This window comes from Trichinella spiralis (assembly GCF_000181795.1).
Source record: "Trichinella spiralis strain ISS 195 chromosome Unknown Scfld4, whole genome shotgun sequence".
In the NCBI taxonomy this organism is placed as follows: Eukaryota; Metazoa; Nematoda; class Enoplea; order Trichinellida; family Trichinellidae; genus Trichinella; species Trichinella spiralis.
Window position 1 is genome coordinate 1,347,362 of NW_003526943.1, and position 27,914 is coordinate 1,375,275.

The 27,914-nt window shown below is 31.9% G+C and overlaps 8 protein-coding genes and 1 non-coding gene across 9 annotated transcripts; 6 read left to right on the forward strand and 3 right to left on the reverse strand.

Annotated features, from left to right (window-relative positions):
- Positions 1 to 320: 320 nt before the first annotated feature.
- Tsp_00302 (solute carrier family 25 member 39) lies at positions 321 to 3,269 on the reverse strand. The gene is made up of 12 exons (XM_003376084.1): positions 3,199 to 3,269; positions 2,431 to 2,573; positions 2,295 to 2,351; positions 2,001 to 2,164; positions 1,868 to 1,935; positions 1,612 to 1,733; positions 1,476 to 1,550; positions 1,308 to 1,406; positions 1,141 to 1,250; positions 992 to 1,067; positions 730 to 960; positions 321 to 403 (listed from the first exon to the last, which is right to left on the reverse strand). Exons 1-12 carry the CDS (start codon positions 3,267 to 3,269, stop codon positions 321 to 323), a joined length of 1,299 nt encoding a protein of 432 aa, XP_003376132.1.
- Positions 3,270 to 3,538: 269 nt separating this feature from the next.
- Positions 3,539 to 4,413, reverse strand: Tsp_00301 (putative parathyroid hormone 2 receptor). Its single transcript, XM_003376085.1, has 5 exons — positions 4,356 to 4,413; positions 4,095 to 4,212; positions 3,860 to 3,967; positions 3,776 to 3,814; positions 3,539 to 3,653 (listed from the first exon to the last, which is right to left on the reverse strand). The coding sequence occupies exons 1-5, from the start codon at positions 4,411 to 4,413 to the stop codon at positions 3,539 to 3,541; spliced, it is 438 nt and encodes a 145-aa protein (XP_003376133.1).
- Positions 4,414 to 5,995: 1,582 nt separating this feature from the next.
- On the forward strand, positions 5,996 to 9,590 carry Tsp_00300 (mitogen-activated protein kinase 15). The gene is made up of 3 exons (XM_003376086.1): positions 5,996 to 6,632; positions 7,779 to 8,342; positions 9,010 to 9,590. The coding sequence occupies exons 1-3, from the start codon at positions 5,996 to 5,998 to the stop codon at positions 9,588 to 9,590; spliced, it is 1,782 nt and encodes a 593-aa protein (XP_003376134.1).
- Positions 9,591 to 12,448: 2,858 nt separating this feature from the next.
- Positions 12,449 to 15,419, forward strand: Tsp_00299 (serine/threonine-protein kinase OSR1). Its single transcript, XM_003376087.1, has 14 exons — positions 12,449 to 12,533; positions 12,806 to 12,918; positions 12,991 to 13,099; positions 13,167 to 13,308; positions 13,390 to 13,555; positions 13,616 to 13,717; positions 13,786 to 13,919; positions 14,005 to 14,125; positions 14,197 to 14,349; positions 14,497 to 14,583; positions 14,836 to 14,941; positions 15,030 to 15,098; positions 15,158 to 15,222; positions 15,303 to 15,419. Exons 1-14 carry the CDS (start codon positions 12,449 to 12,451, stop codon positions 15,417 to 15,419), a joined length of 1,569 nt encoding a protein of 522 aa, XP_003376135.1.
- A 454-nt stretch (positions 15,420 to 15,873) lies between these two features.
- Tsp_00298 (translation initiation factor eIF-2B subunit alpha) lies at positions 15,874 to 18,049 on the reverse strand. The gene is made up of 8 exons (XM_003376088.1): positions 17,944 to 18,049; positions 17,614 to 17,715; positions 17,412 to 17,551; positions 16,679 to 16,801; positions 16,446 to 16,627; positions 16,310 to 16,385; positions 16,076 to 16,201; positions 15,874 to 16,008 (listed from the first exon to the last, which is right to left on the reverse strand). The coding sequence occupies exons 1-8, from the start codon at positions 17,954 to 17,956 to the stop codon at positions 15,874 to 15,876; spliced, it is 897 nt and encodes a 298-aa protein (XP_003376136.1). The 5' UTR covers positions 17,957 to 18,049.
- Positions 18,050 to 18,669: 620 nt separating this feature from the next.
- Positions 18,670 to 21,498, forward strand: Tsp_00297 (hypothetical protein). The gene is made up of 4 exons (XM_003376089.1): positions 18,670 to 18,725; positions 18,856 to 19,114; positions 21,039 to 21,108; positions 21,176 to 21,498. The coding sequence occupies exons 1-4, from the start codon at positions 18,670 to 18,672 to the stop codon at positions 21,496 to 21,498; spliced, it is 708 nt and encodes a 235-aa protein (XP_003376137.1).
- On the forward strand, positions 19,866 to 19,938 carry Tsp_00296. Its single transcript has one exon. It is a non-coding gene; the product is annotated as a tRNA-Ala (tRNA).
- Positions 21,499 to 22,212: 714 nt separating the features above from the next.
- Positions 22,213 to 22,832, forward strand: Tsp_00295 (putative parathyroid hormone 2 receptor). Its single transcript, XM_003376090.1, has 3 exons — positions 22,213 to 22,236; positions 22,370 to 22,429; positions 22,572 to 22,832. The coding sequence occupies exons 1-3, from the start codon at positions 22,213 to 22,215 to the stop codon at positions 22,830 to 22,832; spliced, it is 345 nt and encodes a 114-aa protein (XP_003376138.1).
- Positions 22,833 to 24,325: 1,493 nt separating this feature from the next.
- Tsp_00294a (cullin family protein) lies at positions 24,326 to 26,662 on the forward strand (the record flags this gene model as incomplete). Its single annotated transcript, XM_003376091.1, has 7 exons — positions 24,326 to 24,394; positions 24,746 to 24,843; positions 24,911 to 25,019; positions 25,503 to 25,568; positions 25,670 to 25,810; positions 26,289 to 26,396; positions 26,600 to 26,662. Coding segments are annotated over exons 1-7 (654 nt in total), but the record flags the coding sequence as incomplete, so codon positions are not given.
- Between the last annotated feature and the right edge of the window lie 1,252 nt (positions 26,663 to 27,914).

A 27,914-nucleotide genomic window follows, 5' to 3' on the forward strand; every position in this document is an offset into this window, starting at 1 on the left:
ATGACAAGAAATGTTGTTTTACATTTTTTTTCTATTGTATATTAATTATAGAATGAGTTTTTTGTGTTGTGTTTTGGTTACCACATTATGTTAATAATGTTCATTCAGTATCAATTGAATGAAATTAATTAATGGTAATTGTGAATGAACATTCAAAGCGTGCATTTTACGGTCAGTCAGCTGTTTGAATTGTTGAAATTTAAATTAAACGATTGCAAGCAAATTTGTCGGCCTGAAAAGTTAATTAATTGTTCACGAACAACCCAAAAGTTAATTAAGCTTCTGCATTGCAGCTAAAAGTGAAATCTAGATCTGTTTGTTCAACATAATTTTAAAAATTCCATTTGCAGAAATGCTTCTTCAGTAAATTTTGCATTTTTATTATTAACCATGTTCTGCGGTACTGTAAACAACAAATAAATGATTATTTAATTTCATCACGTTGAAATGGGTTTGTCATAATTTACTTGATAAAAAAAACAAGCAGATTATTATTACATTTTCAATTTAAGGTGAAATAAATTGACGTCAGAGTTTTTTTAATTGTCAAATAAAATCGTCGTCTTTCTATACTTTTTATCAGTATTTATTTCATTGCATCCAATGCGAAGCAGTAAATAATATCTTTTTTCTGAAAAATGCACGTTTACTCTGTAAAAGGTAAATTGCAGCGGCAATTATGCAAATAGAAAAGGGATTTCAGTTGATTTGTTCTTTCTCAAATTAAACCTTTCCAAAGCAGGCCGTTCGCATTGCGACGTTGGAAAAACAATTTGCCATATTCATACGTGCCGATCATTATAGCACAAGCTGGGGCTACTTTGACCAGCCGAGGTACAATACCCGAAAACAACGATCTGATACCATGCTCCATAAACAAATTGTTTAACGATCTGAATGTACTCATTGTCTTCGGTTTGGAATCTGAAAAAATCCACATCCCCATTCGACTGCGCATTGCTAAAAACCACAAATAATTAATGCTTTTTACCAAGTGGCATTTCTCCCAGTGAAATTTGACGATGGGTCTTCACTACGTCAAAAGGAAGAGTGCACACTGCAGCACACTGAAAATAACAAGAAAAAATTTATCGAATTAATAATTACCCTTTAAAAATAGTAACTTTTTCATCCACTCACCGATCCAGATATTGCCCCAAGAATTAAACTTATTGTAAAGTTGGTTTCTTCTCTTCCAAGATGTTTGAGAACTTTTACTTTCATCATTTCATAATTTGTCCAATAAATTGCTTTAAAAAAATTTCAATTATACAAATAAAAGTATAATTTAATTTAAATTTAATTACCTGAAAATGGTACGTCACGGAGAAGGGTAGGCCCCAAACCCAAAAACAGTGATCGCAAACCGAAACGCTGCGTCAGCGTTTTCAAAACTGCATACACATCTATAAATAATATACAAAAATCAATTCTATTGCAAAAATTGCTCCTTGAATAGCAAAGTTCCAAATTACCGGAGTATCGCATTCGCTTTGCTTGCAATTTCGTTCGAACCATTTCTAATGGACTTATTACAGTAGCAGAGACCACTGAAATTTACTGACAATCAAAATCAAGTAATGAAACAAAAGATTATTTTTAAAAAATTACTTCTAGCCACAATGCCCGATAATCCAGGAACCCATAACTGTGATCCGTATTTTTCTTTCAATTCTGACAATACCATGTCGTACAGCGTAAAATAGCAAATAGTAGCTGGTACTGCCATAATGCTAAAATTGAAAGAAAAAAAACAGTCCCCTTTTATACATCAATAAAAATTTTTCACAAAGTTCATTTAATTAAAAATAATTTACAAGTGAAACATGTTTAAAGTAAAAACCGATGCAAAAAAAACAATACATACAGCGTTGTTGAAAGTCCACCCCATAATGCAGAAATACCTTCGTATTTAGAAATTTTCAAAAACGCATCCTAAAAATAAAAGTACAAAAGTAGACAATAAAGTTGGAAATTGCAACAAAAAAAACACAACAAACCATTGTTCCATTAAATCGATAATTGTGTTCAAACTTTTGAAATGCTGAACCGCAAAACATACAAATGTGATCTACCAAACCATGGTTAACGACAAAGCAACGGCCGTGAAGCGATGGCTTGCTCTGGCTTTGCAAACGAATTTTTACCACATCCAATGGCGTAACTAAAATTAAAAAAATCATTACTCAGCACTTGGTAATCACAGAAGTGTTAGTAGTAAATTTTGATTTGAAAAAACAAAATTTGTGTTTTAAATCTGCACAACCTACCATAATTATCATAATTAAAAATACCCTGCATCGGCTTTGTCTGTTTTTGCAAACGAACTTTTACAACATCCAGTGGATTTGCTGAAAGATTTTACAACTCAACGATAGGCAATGAAATAAAAAAAATTAAAAACGGTTCTTTTTTAACAAAAGAAAAAACCATTACCAAAAACAGCAGTTAAAACTGCGCCAGAACATGAAGCAATGAAGCGCTGAGCTGGTGTAATGCCCACAACGTTAGCCTGTTGGCGATCGCAAATTTCTACATCCGCAGTTCCATCTTCCGTCATTGTGAAATCTTCCCTACAAGGAAATTATTAAAAAAGAAAAAACTACATTTCAAATAAATAGTTTTTATTTTTATAAATTATACTTTTCATTTTTTTAAAAGTAAAAAACCAAAGTGTAACACTGGCCTGAAAGTGAACAGAAACGCTTAAATGAATTCTTTTAGATTTTACGGATAAAAATTCGAACTCGTAATGACAGTTGTCAGCACTGTATGTAACAACATTTACGAAGGAATATAATTTGAAAATTCTATTCGACATTTCAAATTAATTCATCTTTATTATTCACATTTTTATGCAAAAAACGTGCAATGCTTTAGAATATTACGTATTTATTTCTTTACATCTTTATATTATAAATCACATACTTAACAATGAAAACTGAAAGACGACAAAATTTTCGGGATAAATTAATTAGATCATACATTTAAAAAACGCAAATATGAAAGAAGCCTATATCAGTTTCATTGCAAAATAACAAAACGGTAGATATTTACTAAACGATTACGAGGTAAACATCATTTGAAACTATAATTAACTTTATTTTTCAAAAAATAAATGTAACAACTTCCAAATTCATTTGAGCACTAGCAAATCAACTACATACAGTATCTTCACGACATAAAAGTATTATTTACATTACAGTATTTTCATATTGATGAATTTTCAAGATGCAATGCTTGTTTATTAACTGCAGTTGAAATTTCATTATTAATTATAATTTTAATAAATTTTAAAGTTTTTCGTTCAAATTTAATTTTTAATGGAAAAAGTTTAAAGGAATTCAAAATTTGGATTAGTTTTAAAGTGAAAAAAGAACCGTTGCTTTTAATTTCATTTAATTTATGCGCTGCTTATCTGTTTTGGCGACTAAGTGATGAATTCCGTTAATTTGTCACTGTCGACAAACAGTAGTTTCCTTCGCTCTGAGCGAAATGCTTTGATGATAAAAGAAAAACAAGCCAAATTGTTGGCTACCTATGGTTCAATTATAGGCAAAAAGTGGTATATACAAGGTTTGTGTGGAACTGGAGGTTTTGGACAAGTATATGCAGCCATAAATATGTTCGATGGACGGAAAGCAGCTGTTAAACTGGAACCATTAACTGAAAAGAGAAAATTACATTTAAAACACGAAATAAAGGTCATGAAAGCTATGGTTGGAAGTCGACATGCAGCTGAAATTTTCGAATATGGAGTGAATGGTAAAATTACTTTCGTTGCCATGCAGCTGCTTGGTCCAGATTTGTCCACCTTAAAAAATAAAATGCCTAAACGGTTATTTAGTTTGGAAACTACATTATTAATAGGTATTCAAATGATCGAAGCGCTTCGAGATTTGCATAAGCAGCATTATCTTCACTGTGATGTGAAGCCCAATAATTTTGTGATTGGGCGAGGTGGTGCCTCGAAAATTATATACCTGGTCGATTATGGTCTTTGCTGTCGTTATCGAAATTCCTCAAACGACCACTATTGTAAGTCAGAAATTGGCTGCCATTTTCGAGGAACAGCTTACTATGCCTCTGTAAACGTACTGAAAGGATTCGGCTGCAGTCGACGTGACGACATATGGTCAATGTTCTTCTCCTTGATCGACATGTACGCTGGCCCATTACCTTGGTATAAAGCGAAAAGTCGTGAAGACGCGACTAACATGAAAGATTCATTTTTACATTTAATGGATTTACATTTTAAAAAATGTCATCTAACATTTCATCACCTGTTGCGTATGATCAACGATCTTGATTTTGATTCTGAACCATTGTATGAAGCAATGATACTAAAAATTTACCAATTGTTGCAAGTGAAAGACCGCAAGACGGCGCAGTTTGATTGGGAAACTTTGTCATTGTCAAAATAGCAATTAATTATTTAAATGTTTATTATTAATTTATTTCATTGCATTTTTATTTTTGCAATATTTATTTGTTTTTTTGCATGTATTCAAAAAGAGTAATAATTTTCGATAAAAGGAACCTACGACAGTAGAATTAATTATCATACACCCTATTTACATATTTGAAGTTTAGAATAATTTTTCAAAACCCAAAATTGCTAAAAAAGAATTTTAAAATAAAAATACATAAAAAAATTCAAAGAAATATTAATCAAATGTTATTCTTTAATTCAGTATCTTTTCTAAGCAATGCGTACTCATCTTGAGCAATTTTAGTAATTGAATTTTAAAAAGAGTGCAAAAATATCATTCTATATTTGTAATATTTTATTTTATAAGTTAATTTTAACAGTCGTTATTTTACAAACACGGAAATTATTGTTAGAACACCAGTTACTATGTTGTAATGTATTAATAAAATAATCAGGTAATGCAAAATTGGCAAACTGTGAAAACATTTGCTCATCCTTTTTAAACATTTTAATCATTTAAAGCAATGCATTTTGGAAATGTTGTTTTTGTAAAGAAAAAATATGGTAGCATTTAAAGTTTTGAAAAGTGTCACTGACCAATAAACGTCAGCATTTTATTCAAAAAATCAGTCATAATGTCATAGAAAGCCTTTATTTTCAAATTAAATATTTGTTATTTATTGAAGCACTGATTGTTACTTTCAAATAATTATATAAAACAAAAATGATAAAGTTTTATATTAAAAAAAAAACAAAAATCTCATATTCATTATAAATGTTCTTTATCAAAAATGAAAATCTTAATTTCAGAACTTTTCAGAATAATAACTTTAATAAGCGACAATTATTAAAATGAATAACATTTCATTATTAAATTTTATAATTGTTTTCAATTGTAATCAATGCAATTATTATAATGCATGAATAAATTATTTGCAAACATCATTCGAAGTATACAACGGATGCGAATGAAACAGTTACCTTATTAAAACTTTCCATTCAATGAAGCATACGGTTTGTAAAAAATGAAACAAGTCTAGATATATTAATAAATTTATGTTGAATTTTTTCTTTTTGAAAATAAATCACCACATTTGCTGCTGCAAATTGAAATTGTAAAGAATTTTGCATTGAGCAGCATATAGCTGCAAACAGGTAGCGTGTGGTAATTTACTTGTATACAAAATCTGGATCAGCTGATCAATGCTTGTATTGTATGTTGGAGGAAAATTTTGTTCACGTGCACAGCTTGAAGAAGCTCTTGGACCGTCTAATTTTCGGTCAGATCGATCCAAGCATGACCACACCCCTGGCCGCGGACTGGATTGATCTACCCCAGGTAAACGTGGAACCATGGCAACTGCAGACGCATTCAATTAGCCTACGCTTTATTTGAATGGCTTCAAGCAGTTGTCTGCCCAATGCTTGTTCATTAGTCGCTTCTGGCTGACCATGAAACGCTTCAGTTGAAGACTGGCCAGATCAAAAAAAAAACAAACAAACAAAAAATAATAAAAGCAAGCTCACTGTCATCTGTTGTTCATACAGGTAGGCTGAAGTGCAATGTCCGAAGACGTGGACAATCATGTCAGTTGCCGGTATCAGATAAAGCGACGCCTCGGCAAAGGAGCCTACGGGATTGTGTGGAAAGCTGTGGACAAGCAAAATGGAAATCAAATTGTAGCTTTGAAAAAAATTTTCGATGCTTTTCGCAATCAGACCGACTCTCAGCGTACATTCAGAGAAATTATGCTGCTTTTGGAATTTCGTCGACATCCGAACATCATTAAATTGTTGCGCGTCATCAGGGCTACAGGTGACCGTGATATTTATTTAATCTTTGAGCACATGGACACAGACCTGCATAACGTGATCAAAAAAGGCGACATACTCAAGCCGGTCCACATCCAATTTATCATGTATCAGCTTTTCTGTGCGGTGCTTTACCTCCACTCGGCCAACGTGATTCACCGCGATTTGAAGCCGTCCAACGTCCTATTGGACGTCAATTGTACAGTCAAGTTGGCCGACTTTGGTCTAGCTCGTTCGTTGCAACAAATCAACACTCCCTCGGCTAATGATCTCGATGGTTCAGCATTTCCAGAACTGACCGAATACGTGGCCACAAGATGGTACCGGGCGCCGGAAATACTCCTCTCATCCAAGTATTACACCAAAGGGGTCGACATGTGGTCTCTTGGTAAAATAATCACAAATTTTCTTTTTTCATCTTTTCTCTTTGCACAACAATTTCATTCAATTATACTGATATAATATAATATTATTTTATTTTATTATATGCCTGAAAATAGTGAAAATTAATTTGTCATTTTTCAAGCAAATCAATCAAAATTGATTAACATTTATGTCTGCACATTGCAAGACATAAAAAAGCGCAATCGATCAAGAAATCATTTCTATAGGCTTCCTTGATATTTAATATAGTTTTTTTTTGAAAATTATATAAAGAATTTGCTACTTTCATCACATAAAACATGAAAGTGAGAAGAAAATGAGAAACTATTTTTCTTCTTCTTTAAAACATGCAATTATGCAGATTAATAATTTGAAAGATAATGTTAAGAAAAAAAATGAAATTTAATTGTTTTCAAAATTAAAATTGAATTAAAATTGAAAGCGGCATTCGTGTGGAAAATAAAACGTTAAAAATGACATTAAACTGAACTTTACGACAGGAAATATATTAAGATCTTTGTACCTTTAATTTATTAAAAAATTACTATATAAAATGCATTAGTAAGATTAGAGTTTTTTTCTCTATTCTTCATAAGAATAATTCATATTGTTGAGAAAAAAATTGATCATATAATTGTAATCCAATTGATCTAAGCGATGATAATGACAATAAATTTTGCTTTGCTTCGTCTCTGTGTGTGTGTGTGTGTGCGCGCGTGGATTTGTGCTATGTGAGTTTACGTAAGATCTATAAAAGAAAGGTCTCGTTTCTTCTCAATTTTTCTTTCAAATATTGCATTAATTAATTTACCCATGCAATCAATACAGATTTTTAGAGAACATTTATTCTTTTATAGTGATTTTTATGACGACTTATCTATAACCTTGGTTTTAACATAATATTATTTATTGATGAAGGTTGTTTAAAATTAATGAAGGTGTTCATTAGCAAATGTTTCGTATGGGGAACAAAAGAAAAGCCGAACTAGAATGCATTGAACGATGCAACTAAATGAAACACATGCAACATTTATATATAATGAAGAATAATAATTTTTCTTTTCAAGAATAAGTTTGCTAAAGTAGAATTTTGATCTTTTCTTTTTATTGTATTTTTAATCAATTTTTATATTTGAAATAAGCATTTCAGGTTGTATACTTGGAGAAATGTTGAACGGCAAGCCGCTGTTTCCAGGCACATCGACAATAAATCAGATAGAAAAAATCATCGAAGTTATTCTTCCTCCAAGTGCTTCGGATATAGAAAGCATTGGTTCCAAGTATGCAGCCGCGGTTCTGAAAACCATGGTCAACTTGCCGACAAAGACCATCGAATCCACCATAACCAAAGCGCCCTGCTTTGCTTTGGATTTGATAAAACGTCTGCTGGTATTCAACCCGAACAAAAGGTTGAGCATTGAAGAATCCCTACGCCATCCGTACGTGCGCTTGTTTCACAATCCTAGTGAAGAGTTCGTCATGGATCACAAAGTGAAACTGTCCTTAAATGACGACGTACAGCTTTCAATCAATGAGTACAGAAATAAATTGTACGAATTAATACAGCGCCAAGATTTTCCCGGTGATTTGGATAATTTTTCAATACAGCCAACTCTCAATCAATCAGATAAACAGTTTAATCATATTGATTCCAATTGTAAACCAAAGCAGTCAAAAGTGATCAAAAATCGAACTTTGAAACAAGAAAAAGAAGGTAATTCATTTTTATTACATATTAAATAATAATAAGAATATTTCAATTGACATTTCATATAACAATTGTAATAATAATTGCTATTTTTTCATAAATTTAAGAAAAATGGAAAAAAAATTCACATTCACTTTAAAAGAAAAAAAAATATACATCTTCATATGATTAAATTTGTTGTGATCCTTTAATAATTCTATTATCATTGTTGATTTTTAGTATTATTTTACTTTTGTTGAATTTTCATTAAACATCATTCATTCATTTTATGAATAAAAATACAGCAAATAATCTTAGTTAATATTGTTAAATTGAAACTTAATACTTCACTTTTAAGTATTCATAATGTTTTAGAAATAGTTTACAAAGGTAATTAAATAGCAAAGTAAGGGATAGTATTTATTCTATTTGCATCCTATTTGTAAAGTTATTACTGAAAAAATATAATTCAAAAAATATAATTCGATTAAGATTCACTATTCGGTATATTATCATTTCACAGTAGATAAACATAATGCTTTTTCTGTTGCTGTGAAATAACATACTCGCCCGTTGTTAATTCGTAAATAGATTGTTGTGTTTTTTCCAAATATTACTTATTTTCATAATTGCTAAGTGGAAAATAATTGATATAGGTGATACGTAATAATTGAAAGGGGCATTTTGCTTTCAGATTCCGAATCGATGCATTCTAGCAATGCTGAAGAGAACAACGATAACCAAGAAACTGTACGACCGGGAGTTGCGGTCAACGGGGAAATTGGCTTATTGCCAAAACGAAGCAATTATTTCAAATCGTTTTCCAAGGGTTCCAAATTAGGCGCCGATCGATCGCCTGGAGACGGTCATAATAAAAGTGTCAAGAATAAGCTGAACACCAACGAATCAACGGCAGCCGGTCAATTTTTCCCCTTTCTCCAACGAGCCAGAAGCGTCGAAGTGCACAGGAAAAGCCACCAGTCGACGACCACAGCCAAGGGTTCAGCGGATTGTTCGACCACAAAGCGTGGCACGTTGAATTCGACGTCCAAAGGGGTCAAAAGCAGCAATGGAACCGGCCACGCCCCAAGCAGACCGATCCCCCTGTCCGAAACCAAAGCTACACTGAGGCGCAGCTTCGATTCGACCAACTTTGGCAGTTTTTGGCGCCGGACCCCGTCCGAAAGCCGTGCCAAAAACCCCAACGACTGGACCGTGATCACCAGAGGTCAGCTCAAGGCTTTCAAAGAGCTCACATTAGGCTCGAGATCGTGAACGCTTTTTTCTTCAAATGCCTTCTTCTTCTTCTTCTTCTTCTTCATTCATTGGTCACAGAAAATTATGTGGGCAATTGGAATTTTTGTTTAAATTAAAATAATTTTTTTTTCTTCACTTTCTCACACTATCACTACTCTATTTAAATTATTTCAATCGATCAAGCATAATCAGGAAATAACAAAAAAAATCAAATCTACTTATTAAAATAATCCATTAAAATTAAAAAAATAATTCATCATCAAACTCACATTGATGAATTTCAGAGATTGAGCAAAGATTGCGGCATAAATTCAATTTTTTGATGAAAACAAACAAATGGAAAAAGCCCCATACCACTCTTTGCCGTCGCCGTTACACCTCAATATTGACATATCTTAAAAGCTTTTCATTTATTACTTAAAAGAAAAAATGATAATAATAATAAGCTGCAATTTGTTCCACGATTTTAATTTTGAAAAACAATTACTCATTAAAAAAAAGAATTCAAATTTTCTCTTCATCACATGATTAAATGGTGTAAATTTGACAAATGACGGTATGAAATGTTGTAAAACAAAAAAAAATTTAAAAGAATGCATTAGCTATTTGCAAGTCTAAAGTCGACGAAACGCTTTTGTGCAAAAACTAGCCTTGCATCTGTCTTGAAGTTGTTCTAAAGAATGAATGGAATGCATGGAATATGATATTCACTGAAATTATTTGTGTTTACATCATACAATAAATAAATCAACCGCAGAATATTAATTTATAATTAAAAGCAGATGCAGGTTGATCATTTTAAAGAATAGCGTGTGAAATAATAGATCAATGTCACCTCAGTAATTAAATAATTTGTATAGATTTTTGTAAAAACAAAACAATTTTATCACGAAACATCATTTCAAATAAATTTATCAGTTATATTAATAAAATAATTTTTATAAATTAAAATGTTTTTCAAAAAATTACAAAACTTTTCTGAGTAAAATGGTTGTTTCAGTTAATGAGTTATCATTTACTGTATTAAATGAAAATAGAGTTTAATTTGAAAACAAAAGTCTTTTTTTCAAGTGAATCTATTTTATTCGAGAAATAAATTTCATTTTTGCCTGTTATTGACTTTATTTTTGAAATTAATTATACAATGTGATATGATAAGTTTTGATGTTTTAACTTGAAAATCACAAGCCATTTGTTTGTATGCTAGAATTCCCTCTTTGGCATAATTTGACCTACCTGTGCCCTTCCGATATTAAGTAATTTTTTTATTAGATTGTATTTATTGAACGATAAATTTTGTGCATGGAATTTTGGATCATTGAGAAAAAATTTTTATTGTAAATTATTTAATCGAATGAAGAAGTAGCTGTTTCATTGGTTCAGTAATGTTTGTATGATTAACAACAGAAAGTTGAGTAATCAAACGATTATTATTATTATTATTATCGTGAGTTGTTGGTAAATTTTGGTAAAACCATTTTTACAAATAGATTTGTTTGCGTACGTTCATGCGGGCAACTTAAGACTTGATTTATTTAAGCAGTATTCGTTGGCTTTACTAAGTGTTCAATATATACATATATATATATATATATATATATATCTTATCAAGAGTCGATTAATCTTATCGAATGTTCTGATGGGTCAGATGATGCTGATGATTATAACGGGTGAATTGATTAGTTGTGTTTGTTTTTCGTTGTTTGCTTTTATTCTTAATCGAGTTTTTTCCGCATTACACGGAAATTTTTTGTGTAATCTCATCTGATTTATGCTCATAATGTTGCCCCGTAATCAGTTTTTATATATTCTGCGTTAATGTTTGCTATTTCATTTTCAAACGGAACAATTGCTCAACTTCTATCGCCCTATCCGTGTTATTCATTTAAATGCATGCTTTAAACTCTGCTTTTGCATAATTTGAAATATGTAATCGAATTTTGAGGATATTTTTTTTGTTTGTTTGTAGAACACACTCCATTGTTGTTGATTTTAACGTTTTTAATGCTTTGAAAAAGAGAATGGCTTCTGTGCCGGGAGAAGTTGAACAACAACGCGATTCGCTCAATTCGTGGCCTAACAAACGAGAAGATTATGAATTGAAAGAATTGATCGGTTTGCATTTTTATTAATTTTTTCATCCACTAGATTTGTACTAAATTATCTCCTATTGTTCATAATATTATTTTTAAATTATGATTGCGTGAATTATCTTCACCTGTCCAAGGTGTTCGAATTGTTTGTTTTTTGGAAAATTATTAATTTCACTGAAAAACCGGTTAAATTGAAATATTTCTCAGTTATAACGCGTTTGTTCAAAATTTATAAAATTAGTGAACCAACGCATGAAAATGGTGACTTTGCTTGGTCTGGTTGACACAGTTCAACGCTGGTGTTCGTTCGCGGTTGGTATTCATTTAATTCGACTTTTATGCCATTACTTACTTCCTGGTTATTATTATTATTGAAAAATTATTAACGTGCATGCATTTGCCAGTTTGAACAGAAACAACTCCGTCGACTGGCGTTGACGAATGACATTTAGCAACTGACACTGACTCGTTTATTCTGCGCAAACATTTTTCGTCATATTGATTTACACCTACCACGCAATAGCAGTCGTAGAACGTTCTAGGCTTGTGCTTTTGCAAATAAGGTTTTCTTCTCGGTGAAAATTGCAGCCCTCGCCGTTCTTTCAATAGTGCCCCGCTGTCGAGAGTGCAGAGAAGCAAAAATCGTTACTGCAAACTCTCCGAGGGCTTTAACTTCTCCACATCGTTGCACGCGTAACTAAGATACAAGAGAACAAAATTCTTCCACGCATCTTTGCAAATCATTCACTTTTCCATTTCTGTTCCTCTTTATGCTAATGTGACATGTTTACGCAACGTCGACATCTTGTTTCCGCTTCATTATCACCAATGGAACATTTCAGTTCTATTCACTGCATGTACTTCAGTAGTATATGCAGGTACAATTGTTTGCTTTCATTCCTACTGTAAGATTTTCTGAGCAGTTTGTGAAATTGAGAAAAAAGAACAAATTGTCTGTTTTTCAGTTGACAGATTTAATTCAGATAATTTTTCTATTTAAACTTTATTAATCAGCTGTATTTATTTTGTTATTTTATGTGAAATTGCTGCACATTATTAATTCATCGTCTCATTCGAATATTTTTTATTCACATTTGAATAATTTTCAAAGTATACATTTATTTTTTTTACTGCGTTCAGGTGTTGGGGCTACGGCATCAGTTTATTCGGCGATCTGTTTGCCACGAAATGAAAAATGCGCTATAAAACAGATCAATTTAGAAAAATGCAATACCAGCATGGACGAATTACTTGTATGTTTTGCCGTACTTGTCGGTTATCTGAAAAATTTTGCATAATTTTTTCAAGATTTATTTTCCATTTAGCACGAAATTCAGGCAATGCGTCAGTGTTCACATCCGAACGTTGTCAGCTATTACACATCTTTTGTTGTGGGCGAAGAACTTTGGGTAGTCATGAAACTGCTTTCCTGCGGTTTGTCAACATATATTATTCATTACATGTAGTTTGCTTAAATTTATTGTTCTTTTTTTTCTTGTAGGTTCTTTTTTGGATATTTTGAAGAATAAGATGAAAAATTCTGACTGTAAGCATGGTGTTCTTGATGAAGTGACAATTGCAACTATAATGAAAGAAGTGTTGAAAGGATTGGAATATTTTCACAACAATGGTCAAATTCATAGGTTAGAATTTTATCCAAAAAATAATATATGTATATATTAGTAGCCTACCCGGTTGATCAGTAATATTTTTTCTTACAATAGGGATATAAAGGCGGGTAATATTCTTCTGTCTGAAGATGGAACTATTCAAATAGCTGATTTCGGTGTATCATCATGGTTAGCTACTGGTGGTGATTTGTCCAGACAGAAAGTTCGTCATACTTTTGTCGGTACACCTTGTTGGATGGCGCCAGAAGTTATGGAACAAGTGAGAACAGTGAACATATTTCAAAGTCGATTTATTTACTGATTAATGTACAACTTTTAGGTGACGGGATACGATTTCAAAGCTGACATTTGGAGCTTTGGTATATTAGCTATTGAATTAGCTACTGGCACTGCCCCATATCATAAATATCCACCAATGAAGGTAGTGTGCTTCTCAAAAGAAAGTGCAGTAATAGCATTTTCAACGAATTTCAATTTTCTTCTACTCAGGTGCTTATGTTGACTCTTCAAAATGACCCTCCGACTATGGATACTTGTGCAGAAGAGAAAGAACAGTACAAGTATTACGGGAAGACGTTTCGAAAAATGGTCGCAGAATGTTTACAAAAGGATCCCACCAAGCGGTAATCAACACACACACACACACACAAATATATGACATCAACGTTGTCGACAAGGTTTCGTTTTTTTTCGTTTTGCATATTTAAGCCCAACGGCAACGGAACTGCTGAAGCACAGCTTTTTCAAAAAAGCCAAAGACAGGCGATGGTTAGTTCATGCCTTGCTGGAAACTGGGGTCGGAGTGAATTTGCAAGCTCGAGCTCAGCAAGTACGCGATTGCATATTATGTAAAAAACAAAAAGCAACATCCGGTGATTGGATTCTTTTCTTTTTTGTCAGGCGAGACGTCTGGCCAAAGATCCTGCCGTGAAGCTTGAAGAACAGGAACCGGAACTTGTGCCCTGGGTTTTCCAATCAAGCGAAAGCGAAGGTGAAGGTGAAGATGACGCCGAGCAGACGGTCACCGGCGCCGAATCAGCGGCAGCTTCTAAAGTAAGAAAGAACCAAAAGAACGACAGCTTGCTTATTCGAAATAACTGTTGAATTAATCAATAATTGTCTGTTTTGTGGTTTTCTTTTCACGTTTGCACTGAAATTAATGTACAATCACACTCTCTTACTTTTAATTGGATGTTTCAGTTGAAGGAAGAACAGGCGAATGTGTTGCCCCCGTCTTCGACCAACGTTAAAGTTGAATCACCATCATCACGGGCTGTTTCACTGTCCGTACGTATAAAATAGCGTCAATTCATTTGCTTCTTATCCACTAAAAGCAGATCAATTCAGTCTGATAAACTTTTAATAATCAATGTGTATTGTTTTCTTTTCTCGTTTGTGCTTGTTTAATTTTTCAAAATGTTAAATGCAAATTAGGGAAAGTTGAAATTTCCAGTGTGTTGGTGGAAATTATGTGAATGAGAAAACTATACTGATTTGATCACTAATTTGTTGTATTGAGTAGTTTTTTTTTGATTTTAGCAGCAGCAGCACCAACAAAATGGCAGAGCTATTCATTTGGTTCTTAGATTGCGCAATGCCAGCCGAGAACTTAATGATATAAAGTTCGAATTCACTCCGGGAGTTGGTAAGTTGTAGCTGGTTGTTTCACCGATGATGTTAATTTTGCATTTGAAATCAACTGTATATTTTTATTTACCTTTGTTTCTTTTTAGATACCGTAGAGGGTGTATCTCGAGAATTGGTTGGTGCAGGTTTGATTAATTCTACAGATGTAGCTGTCGGTTAGTTGTCATAGTTCTGATTTGAAAAAAAAACTTCACTTTAAATTGCTTCGTTTCAGTTAGCTCCAATTTACACAAAATAGTAGACGACGCTGCGTGTGAGACTTCTGTGATATTTGCTTTAGTAAGTATCTTTTCTTGCATGGTAAAAGAAGGAATGAAAGCTTGGTATGAATGATGTATGTTCGAACGGTTTTGTTTCAGAATTCAGGTTGCCTACCGAATGAAATACCAGACGAGAAAACGTTAGTTGGATTTGGACAACTTTCCATAGTTGACAATCAATCAGTCGAAGCACCTCCGTCGTCACAAAGTGTCTGACTTTCGTTGCGGACGATGATTAATATATATATATATATATATATATACATATTTATATATGAGAAATATTCTTGCCAGTATTATACATTTTTTAAATTGCCCTTTGAGTTGGTAATGATTTGTGTGATTGAGCAAGAATTACCCACTCTCTCGGTTGTGCGCCTGTGTTTCATAGCATTGTGGATGATGATGATGATGATGCTCTTTTCGTTTTGCGCGGCTAGTGATTACTATTAGCTGATTCTGGAAATCCTTTATCAATTTGTATTCCCCCACCCCCCCCCCCCTCTATCTCTCTCCCTCTCCCTCTCCCTATATCTCTATATCTCGTTGTTTTCTCTCATTTTGATTTCCTCTTTAGGCATACGTTGTTATTTTTTTGAAAATGCAAATTCACGCAGTGAAACTTATTTATAGTTGTTTATGGGTTTGTTGTTGTCATTGTTGTTGTAACTCACAGGTAAAGCTTAATCAATTCGTCACTGACTGCAGTTGGAGTGAGAATGCCCAAATCAGTGAAAAGCAGCGTGATGTATTTTGCGGGCGTGTAGTCGACTCGCGGATGTTCTGATAATTTTTCACACGACTTCTGAAGGAGAGAAAGAATTAGAAAAAACAAAACAAAACATACAATTCATCATTATGATATAACATACTGTAAAATGTTGAGTTAAATCTGACTGAGTGAGTGGATATGACTTCACAAATTTAATACTTTCCACTAGCACGTAGAATGGTTTGTTCATCGCTTTGGCACAAATTGCTATCGTTAATGTGCCGATCTGAAATTATTCGACAGAATTCGAAATTATTAGTCTGTCTTTTGTATATAAATATGGAAAAGTGTAACAGACATTTATTTCATTTGCAATGTTCAACTATATTATTACTTTGTTAATAATGCCACCAGATTCGACTACACCTTCAGCACCAACAAGAACAAAATCGATGTTTTCCATAAAATAGCTAAACTTTATTTAATCAAATTATTTTACATTCAATTAACTTTAACCGTCATTCAATTACCCAACGCTGGAGTCTGTTATCTGCATGTATTGGATACCAGCCTGCCTGAGACAATCATAAAAATCATTTCCACCATTGCTTGATTTAGATTCTGTGATGAAAACTTCAAGCTGCTTGCCATCTTCAGCTGCTTGACACAAAGCTCTCAGTACTACACAACTTCTGGCATGAACCATAATTTTCTAATATAAAATTTTTTCATAACTTATGCACACTTTTGAAAATAACGTTACCGATCCATTGCGGATGAACGATCGACAAAGTGAAGCTATCTTTTGCCTGCTGGCTGCAACTCGACAGAGAAATATTTGACCACGTTCTAATAACACTTTCACACAATCCGAGAAATCTTGATCCTACGATGATACGATATGTAACAGTTTATGAAACAAGAAAACAGCAACAAAGTTATAACAATTGCTATATTATGTCTGTTTTTTATTTAATAAATTAATGTTAAAATGCATTTTAAAAGTTGAAATAAAAGTTCGTTAAAAAATAAAATTACACTAACATTAACAACAGGGCATGTAAGACAAACAAACTAAATTTACAAACACATTTGATGCATACTCATTTGCTGTAACACTTGAATTAATATTTACAGTATTTTGTGCTATTCATAATGCATTTAAAGTCTAACAAATCATAAAAATTATCTGGTCATGTTACGTGCTTCATTTATTGAATTATTCACGTAGCAGGAAACTGCTTAATGATTATAAATAAAAACAAATTACACAGAAATCAATATAACGTGAAATAAACAGATTATTCCTTTAATCACTTTGCATCACCTTACAAATATGATAAAATATCAGCAAAACAACCAGATGTTATTATACATAAAATTAAATTTATAACGTTAAATGCAGTGCAAAACTGGCTTTACCCATAACAAAATCAATGCATAAAATACTGTTGAAAATATTAAATACGAAAACATGCTTTCCAAAAATTGCTTACCGGTTTATCCAAGGTTGTTAATGAAATAAAACGCATAAAAAGTTCGCTTGCTGAAGAAACAGCAGTGTATGAATAATTAGTATTTAGCATTATTTCAATGGCTTTCTTCAACTCATTACTTAAACCAACGAGAGTAGTAGCTGCAAGTATATCTGTCATTATATTTGATAAATTTTAAAGCAACTAAAAATTACAATCATACCTTGACTGCGCTTTACGCATTCATAAAGCGTTTCAATGCTAGCAATTGCAGGAGATTTTTGCTTACTTGATATACATAAAGATGTAAAAAGATGAGCTATTTCTAAAGTAAAAATATTTCAAGTAAATTGCAATTCAATAGCAAATAAAACATATAAAATCAATTAATATAAATTGCATTTAATTACATTGGTAACATTTCTAAAATGCTGTTCAAAGAAACAGACATGCACACAAATAAATCTTTTATAATATAAGCAGCAAATTTAAAACTACTCTTATTAAACCTTTAAAAATTTATCTCGTATTATCATAATAAAGAATGCTATACCGTTGTCTTGCATTTTTTGTGATGACAAAAAATATTCACCAAAAAAATAAAAATTTGTTGTAGAGAGAAATTCACAAAAGACGTTTAAAGATGAAAAAATTGTTGTGAATAGTTTACTGTAATATACTGTAACACCCAGCAGTCCTTTCTATTTGTAAATTTTAAACAAATTTTAAATTAAAGTAAGAAAAGAAATATAGTTTTAAAGCAGAATTATAATGCTTTAAATTAATTAATATTTATTAATACTTTGATCCGCACAGAGTACTTTTTTGCTTAAAGTTGTTTTTAGTTTAAAAAACTATAATTCATGCGCACATTTAATTTGAAATTAAACTAGTTCCACTTTTATCCATAATTTTCATTTTTTGATATTAAAAATCATGTTATTAAGAAAATTTTAGCATTACATTTAATATTTTTGCTTATTTTGTTTATTTAGATGTAAAGCATGTTGATTAATTAGTGACTGGATTTCAGTTGAAGCTGGAAATTTTTGTAAGTTGACTTATAAGGTAGTTGATGTTTAAAAAATGTCGAAAACCTGTTCTATTTATTTAAATAGTTGAATAAACAATTGTAAGAAAATTATGAATCACGAAATAAAGACCTACATATCATGTATATGGTAGTTTGATTATTGGTGTAAGTAGTGTGTGCAGCGAGCATTTATTAAACTAGTTATACGTATGCGTGTTCATATGTTTTATTGGTTTAAGCGGTACGATGGTGGACAATTGGCACAGTAGACAGGAACTGCGCTATCGGAGCAGTAAACAGAGGTGAGACGGCCATTGGTTACTCCAGATACTTTTGATGGGAAGCCATTCGAGAATTGGATTGTGCATTTTGTAGGTTGCGATGGTTTAAACTCTGCTTCGACTGCAATACAAGGAAAACCCTTATTTACAGGTGGAGGGCACTGCTTCAACATAAGATGTGGGAAAGTGGATGTACATCTAGGCTCCATTGCTCCGCAATGAGTGCTGGAACATATATTTTAGTGCCAATCGACTGCTTTACTAAATACGCTGAAGCCTTCCCAATCTCGAATCAAGAAACAGTAACAATAGTGGACAAATTAGTTGATGCATTTATCTGCAGCTTTGGGATACCGGAAACTATTCATGCTAATCAGGGGTCACAATTTGAATCTGCCTTGTTCCACCAGGTGTGCCAAAGGAGTGAAATGCGCCAGCAAAATGAAAACGGCTACCTACCTCCCGTAGTCTGATGAGAAAGTTGTACTGCTAAACTGCAGTCTGTAGGAAATGCTGCAACGTTACATCAAGAAAATTCTGAGTTTGGACCGGCATCTTCAAAAATAATGTTCACGTATTGTACCAGCTTTGAAAGCTCAAATAAAGGAGATACTTTTATCTCTTCAGTTTAACATACCCTGCCAGTTACTTATGAACACCATCATCACAGCAAATGGCGGTTATTGCTTGCATGAACTTTCGTCTTGGCTTACGCGACCGTAAGGGAGCAATTAACAGGGGAATACGAAAATATATATTTCGGTTAGCGAACGTTCGGGGAATATTTTCAAGAAAGGAATATGGTATTACTGCTCTTAAGCTTAACGATCAAAAAAGGAGAGAACAGGAAATTCCACTATTTCTATTTAGCCGAAAATTATGTTGAAATACATGCACTGTTTAACTATATATAAATAATGTACTATGTTATTTGTTTATAATTTAAGATATTGAATTATAATAATCAACGTAATACTTTATCTACAAGGAAAATGTAGTTTGATCAAAATTTTTTTTACCAAAATTAAGATTAATGAGAATGTTTTAAAATGTAGCAAGAAAGTGTGTCGTAAAAAATTCAAATATTACAAATGTACAAACAAATGGATAAGAAATTGTTATTTTACTTATTTATTGCTTTTATTGACAAATTCTAAACGAGGGCCACTAGCTCAAATGGTAGAGCGCTCGCTTAGCATGCGAGAGGCACGGGGATCGATACCCCGGTGGTCCAACCGCTTTTCAATTCTTTTTTCCATGTATAATTTAGCACATAACTGTTTTATTTAATAAAGATAAACTTAATCAACTAATTTTGTAGACATTTTCAACTAAAAATCTGAATAATTTTAGAGAACGTTGAAATAAAATCAGAAATACTTAACTGATACGCCTTTGCATTGAATTTAATAAGGATACTGACGTAACATGATAATTAAATTAATTATAAATGTGTATTTTTAAATTTGAAGTTAACTTTGTTTTGTTTTGCTTCATTATTCTTCAAATGTAATATATAAATTTATCATTACGACATGCTCTCTAAGCAAGTGTATAATTAAAATTATATTACTATATATTATAATTATATTAAATATATTATATTACTGGAAAACAATATTTAGGAGAACATTGGAAAGCTTGTAAAATGATGAAAAACATCTCATATTCATACAGTTGTCATGTTTTTTGTATTTTACAAGATTCATTAATTAAAATTTGTATATTTCTTATTTTGATGGCACTTTCAACGATGCAACAGCCACTGCTCAATTAGTTGACTGTTTCCATGTGAAGTAATATTTTTTTAAGAACGTGACAGACAATTCGGAAAAAACAAATGAGACTAATGAACGTGGTGCTGACTGAATTGGAGCATCACTTGCCTACAGATGTGAACAATTACCATTTTTTTTTATTTTCAATAAACAATTTTACTATTCTAGAGAACAAATTCAACATTGGTATACATTTTTTGCTAACATGCTTTCAACGTTTTACTTATGCTTCATAATTGAAATATTGTATAATTTCTTTTTTGAATATTTAACCTTAAAAACGAATTTTTTATGATTAATTTGCCGATTCATTTTATTCAATTTTGTTTAATTTAATATATACATGTAGATATAGATATGTATGTATGTACTAAAGGAATGACTAAACCTGTTTCAAAATTCAATCCTTGAAGTTCCGTAACTTATTCTTAGAAAGTAGTTCAATGATACAGTTCTAAATGTTTCTCTGTTAGTTTCTAGAACATCCTTGTTCAGTATGTGAAACATCTTCGTCACAGTCATGCGTCTGATGTTGTTTATAGCATTTTTTCTACAGGTCTACACATCTATTCAAGCATTTCCTATTGCAGATATTGCATCATTAATTGCGCTTGCAAAATTGAAAAGTAAAAATGTTATATTTTATACATTCCAAATGACTTCCCTTTATTATACGTAAAACTTATCTTTTAGATACAATCGGTGATCTCATTTCACCGCTCACAGGCGGAAATGGTAGAGGAATACTTGGTGGAAATGTAGGTATGCCATTCGGAAATAGCGGCAGATTACTTGGTGGTGGTAACTATTATGGACCAAACAGTGGTGGTATATTAGAAAATCTCGGAAGCAGATTTCTTGGTGGAGGTGGTTTAATGAACGGTATGGAAGAACGACCATTAGTTGGTATGCTTAACAATTTACTGGGTGGCAGAAACCAAGGTCTGCTAGGTAGAAACAATTTCCGAAACAGAAACGGGTTTGATACACCAAAAGGATATGATTACTATGACTGAAATATTTGAAAATACATGGTGCAATGAAACAGGCAATTCAATTATGAACGAATTCATTTATTTACTCGTATAATTATAATATAACCACAGTAAACATCGACATTATTTGAAACCAAAATTATTTTTCATTTCACCGACTGCCAAATATTATTAAAAATTGATTATTATTACACTACGAAAAAATCAACTGGCTAACAATAACTCAAGAATTTCAAATAAACTTCATATATCTTTTCAATAAATTTAAACTATTTACAATAATCTTCTAACAAATGACATAAATGTTTGAACTTACAATTTTAACTACATTTAAAGTAAAAATCATTAATACAACGAATAAACATGTGCAAAGTGATCGTAATATTATTCAATGGTTCAACAAATTTAATTTATACATCGCATTTTCCTTGAGCTAAACAGTATAAAATAATTAAAAAATTAAAAATATGGCAAAATAAGTAAAACAAATTTGAAAAATGTACTGACAAAAACCTGGCATTTTCAACAAAATTTGTTTCAGAGCCATTTTCTGTACTATAATTCGAATATATTTAAAATAATAAACTTAATAAATGGTTAACAGACAAAAAGAATTAATGAATGTTAAGCAATAATCGGCATCACTTCAAAATTTACACTACTAAAAAAATAACAACAATATTTTTCAGTAAAACTATTCAGCTTTTACTGCGAAATAAATAATCTTGCCATATCATGCAATACAACGCTGTAACTGAAGTAAGTGATGTTTTACAAACATTTACTTCAAGTTTTTCAAAAATTGTACAAAATGATGTGTATGGATGGACTCGATAATTAAAAGCTCTAATACAATTATTCCTATATTTCTTACATCAATCATAAGAAGTAGTCTGGCGGAGGACGTTTCGGCGGTATTCCACGATTTTCATGTGGAGCTGCTTCAAAAATAGTAAATTCCTTTTGTAGATTTTCATCTAGTTCTAAAATCGCTGCTACGTTTCCACAGCGATAACAATAATTTGGCGCAGACCATACAGTCAAGACAGTGTCATTGAAATGCCACTTATATCCTTCCATTACTAGCTGATGAGCGCGACAAATCATGTCTACCGAATTTGCTTCGCAAAACTGCTGCACAACATCACTGCCAAAGAGGAAGCCGGCACCTCGCGGAGAAACACCCCAGCCTTGAGTATCTTCCGGGTCGGACCATAATAAATCACACATTGGACCATCATGAGGCACCTCTTGCTTTCGATCTATACCGCGAATTTGGTCCAGAGTCTGAATGCTGGGTGAAAGACCACCGTGAACACAAAAAATTTTGTTATCAATCACTGCCGACAAACTGAGATAATCGAAGATTTCAGTGCAATAACGCCAAACTGCTGGAGTTCCATACTTCCGAAGACATTCGTCATAAAAGCCGTAAACTTGTGTAATCTGCCTACTCTCGTGGTTTCCTCGAATCAAATAAATACGATCAGGAAAGCGTACCTTCAAAGCTAACAATAACAAAAACGTTTCAACACTATAAAAACCACGGTCGACAAAATCGCCCAAAAAAAGATAGCTCGTATCCGGAACCTTGCCTCCAACTTTGAACAATTCTTTCAGATCGTAAAACTGCCCGTGAATATCGCCACAGACGGTGACTGGAGCATCTATTTGCTGCACGTTGCTCTCTTCTGCCAGTATTTCCCTAGCTTTGGAACAAAGCTGTTTCACTTCATTTTCGCTAATCAGCTCACAATTGAACAGCTTTTCTATCTGAACATCGAGATCTGAAGAGTCACACATATGTAAACAACTAGAGTATTCGGTGATAAGATTAAAAAACAAAAAAGATAAATCAAATTAACTTTTCAATATACAATGCCACGTACAGTAATTTGAGAAAATGGTTTGAATAATTACGCAGTATACTGTAAAATAAAATTTTTTTTATTTAATATTTTTATTTTTTATTTTTTATTTTTATTTACTTATTTAAAAATTTTACACTTTGGTTATGCAAATAATTTATATTTCTTTCGTATTTAGGTGAATTGTTAACCGAATCATTAAATTTTCAGTGTCAAAAATAATCTTTTCACAAAATTGATTTTCATTTCTTAAACATTTCCTAAAATAATCATGGTCAGCTTATTAAAATATAAATGAGCACTCTGAAATTCTCCATCGAGAAATGCAAAGTGCAAAGAATGAACTGAAGTTATAAAACTTATTTCTAATGCAGTGAATTCTATGAAATGAATTTATTACTGTTATTTAAAAAATTTTTTTTATATAGCATAAAGACTAGTTATGAGACTTTTTTGGAATAAAGTAATCTTTTTAATTGAAACTTTAATAGTAGACATATTTGTACTTGAGCATTAAATGTTACAGACAGCATCTGTGTGCATTCATATTTATAGCATACGTTATTTTGGGACGTTAGCCTATTTTTTCATCGATGATTTAAGAGAAGGTTGTTTTCAATAGTAGTGCACATAGTACACTGGATAAATTTATTTGTTTCATCTATGCACTTTACCTGAGTTAAGGAAACGCCAAATACTAAACCTTTTGATGTAACTGTTTAAAGTAAAGTATAAATGCGACGTTAGGCAACTGATATAGTTGGAAATTGAAAAGTTTTAGCATTTCGAATATTCAACTAATGAATTCAACTCAGTGCATTTAATATTATTTTTAATTTCGAGCGTAGTAAGTTTTAACGTATTTAATACTGATTTCGTTTGCCGTGAAAATGCTTCGCATTTATTGTTATATTTAATTTGGATCTTATTTGTTAAACGTTATTATTGTGCTAAAAATTATTAATATTTCAGATTTATAAATGTCATTACGGCCACAAGCATTAGACTTTGATTCTTTGTGGCATAAATTACGCCCTTGCGTGGAGCAAGTTATTGCTGTTCAGCCAGTTCCTCCATCCTTATGGAACGAAAGTTTCAGGCAAATTTTTTTTTTGATTAAATATGCTTTAATGATTCTTTAAATTATAAAAATTTGAAGAAGATAAATTTTTATAATTTAGCTTTGTTTACCAACTTTGTATAGCCGTCCCGGAAAGTCACACTATGCGTTTATACAAAGCAGTGCAGACGTGTCTACAAGCGCATGTGAAATTGTTATACGATGTATGTTTTGCACTAATAACACTGTCAGTTTTGAGCTGAATGAGTTGCATTGAATTTGAAAATTGTTGTTAAGTAGCTTTGATGCATGATTTTTTTCTTGAAATTGAAATTTTAAGGAAATATCAAATTGCTGTGAAGACCACCTTTTGGAAAAATACTTTGAACGTTGGAGGAAGTATCATGCGGGTGCGAAATATCTGGACAGACTGTTTCAGTAGGTTTTTTTTGTTTGAAAAGTATTATTGTGAGTAAATATCAAGTTTTTTTCTATTATTTTGTAGCTACTTGAATGCTCAGTATGTCAACAAATTAAAGATCACGGATTCTGATTTATTTTATGGTAGGTTGTTCAGAGAAGAGAATCAAGTAAATACGAAGTTTGTTGGTGAAGTAAGTTATTTAGATATTATAGAGTTGTTGTTTTTTAAATATTTTTTTATCGTTTTACTTACAAGTTGGCAATGGATGTATGGAACGAAAAGATGGTGCGCCCGTTGACAGATAGACTTGTTGCATTATTATTAAAAGAAATTAAAAGGTACATTTTTTAGAATGTTATGTGTTCAATTTAAAGATTGTAATAATTTTTTCTGTTTGTTTAAGTTTGATTTAAATGAAATTGCAATATTTTCACTGTTTTCTAACTTTATTTTAGTATGTGCGTTTATTATTTTATTTTTAGTTTATTTTAGTAATTTAATTGCGCTGTTTTATCTTATTTGTAGATATCGAAACGGTGTGCCTGTGAACACGGATGTTCTGAGTGGTGTGATTCATTCTTTTAATGACAGTGAGAATGACGACTCCGGCCCCGCTAGCGAAGCAAGTGATATTTGTTTTTTTTCGCAATGCTTATACTTTATAACTTTTCAGTTTTACATCCAAAAGTTTGAAATCCCATTTTTGAAAGACACTTCTGAATATTATGTTGATATTGCAGTTAGAATGTTGGCCACTACCACACCGTCCGAATATATGCAATTTGTTGGCAAACTTTTTTGTAGTAGATTTGCGCACGTTGAGTGTTTTGGATTTTTAAGGTTTTGGAAAAAATAAGACAAGAAGAAGCACGATCCGAGAGAATTCTTCATCGTAGTGGCGTTGATAAAGTTCAACAAATATGTCAAGAAGTGCTTGTGAATAGGCATATGAGCATGTTTAAATCCGTTGCTAAGGAAATAGTGAGAGAAGAAAATTTAGCGGGTATGCATCTAATTCACATTCGTATTATGTAATAATACATCATTCTTACGCAGTTTTGACATGCTTGAAACAGTATAATTAATACAAATCTTCTTTAAAACTATTTATATTTTAAAAGCGATTAAGTTAAAAGTTTTTTTAAGTAAAGAATATTTTTGTTTAATCGACAAGAAAGCATTCAGCTGTTTATGATGATAATGATAATATATAGTAATCAGTGAAAAGTTTGTTCATTGTTGGATGTTGTTTGTTGCAGATTTGTCAAACATGTATGCTCTTTTGAGCGCCAAATCGAGCGATCTTAGTTTTCTTGTGAATGAATTCGAATCCTACGTCCGAGGTATTGGTCAGCACTGTATGCAGAACCTGCAAGGCGATGACGTTTGTTTTCTTTTTTTTAATTTTTATTTTTTCAAATTTAATTCGTTTGCTTTATAGTTTACATTACAGTTGCAGGTAGCACAGCAGTTTGTCGAAGAAATTTTGGCTGTTTTTGATAAATACGGTCAAATAGTTAAGAAAACTTTTAAAGGTGATCATGAATTTTCTGCAGCGTTGGATCGCGTAAGTATCTTTTCTGAGTTATATTAATTTCATTTTGTATTCAGTAATGTAATATGTTTTTTACGTTGTTTTGTAAATTAGCTTTGTATAATTGCTTGTCTAGTTTGTTTAATTTGGATCTTCTGGAAATTTGATTGAATATAAAGATGCATTGACGAGATAATCAGCGTGATTATGAAATTGACATTTAAAATATGTTTCAGGCTTGTTTGGCTGTTATCAATCATCGAAATGGAAGCAAAGATCCCGCCAAAGCTGCAGAATGGGTAAGTTTACCTCTGTGAAAAAAATATATGCATCTGTGTCTGTGTGTGTTTGATTATGTTTGGATAGAAAAGATAAATGATTCTTTTTCTTATTTAGTTATCGAAGCATATTGATCAAATACTTCGAAAATCTACGAAACCTATAGTGGAGAGTTATATAGATTTCGAGGTTTGAATGACGCTTTGTGAAGATTGCTATTTTATTTATAATTATTTTTAGCTTACAAAAGCAATTAATATTCTTCGCTTTGTTGATGATAAAGATTTATTTCACAAAGTGAGTGAGTGATTATATGACTTTTATTATTTAATATTATATATATATATATATATATATATATATATATATATATATATATATTTATATTTATATTTGTTTATATATTTATTTGTATTATATTATAATGTAAATATTATAATGTATTAGCATATTTTATTTTAACGCTTTGTTTTCATGTAAGTATTATTCGCGTTCGCTGGCAAATCGACTTATCAGTGGCGTGTCAATTTCAATTCCTGCAGAAGAAACGATGATTCACAAATTGAAAGTATGTATTGCTTTGTTTTCTGTTTTTTTGAAATATTTTTTTGGTGGATATATTTATATATGAATTATTTTAGTCTTGTTGTGGATATGAGTTTATCTCGAAATTCAATTCCGAAAATGATAACTGATATCCCTATGAGCATTCATCTCACAATTAATTTTGTCAACTATTTGCAACAACGACCTCTGCTCTCTATAGTCCTCTGATGGTGCTTCTACAAAATTGAGTATGAATTATCTATTCAACATATACTACTCATAAACTTTATAAGACCAATAATGAATTGACAATTCAGCATTTATAAATCCCTCAAAGAACCTACCCATGACTACATCTCTTTTCCCTTAAACACACTTATTATAATAATGTTCATCCATTAATTTTCTTAGGGGGAAGCCACCCTATGAGACTATATTTATATGCTTCGAACCCCTTGACCTGATACTAACAAGAATAACTATCCTAGGAGCATGTCTGAGACTAATTGCATCAATGAATTATACCCACACCACCCTCCAACTCCTCCTGACTAGGATGAACACTAATACAATCATAATAATCATCACACCTATTCTACTGAGGACGAGACACATACAAGACACACAACAGGCACACTACTCAAACAACACTAAAACAAATATAAATTAGCATAACTCTATTCTTGACACTGAGCTTTCTCCTACATCACCATCCTCTGAATATCT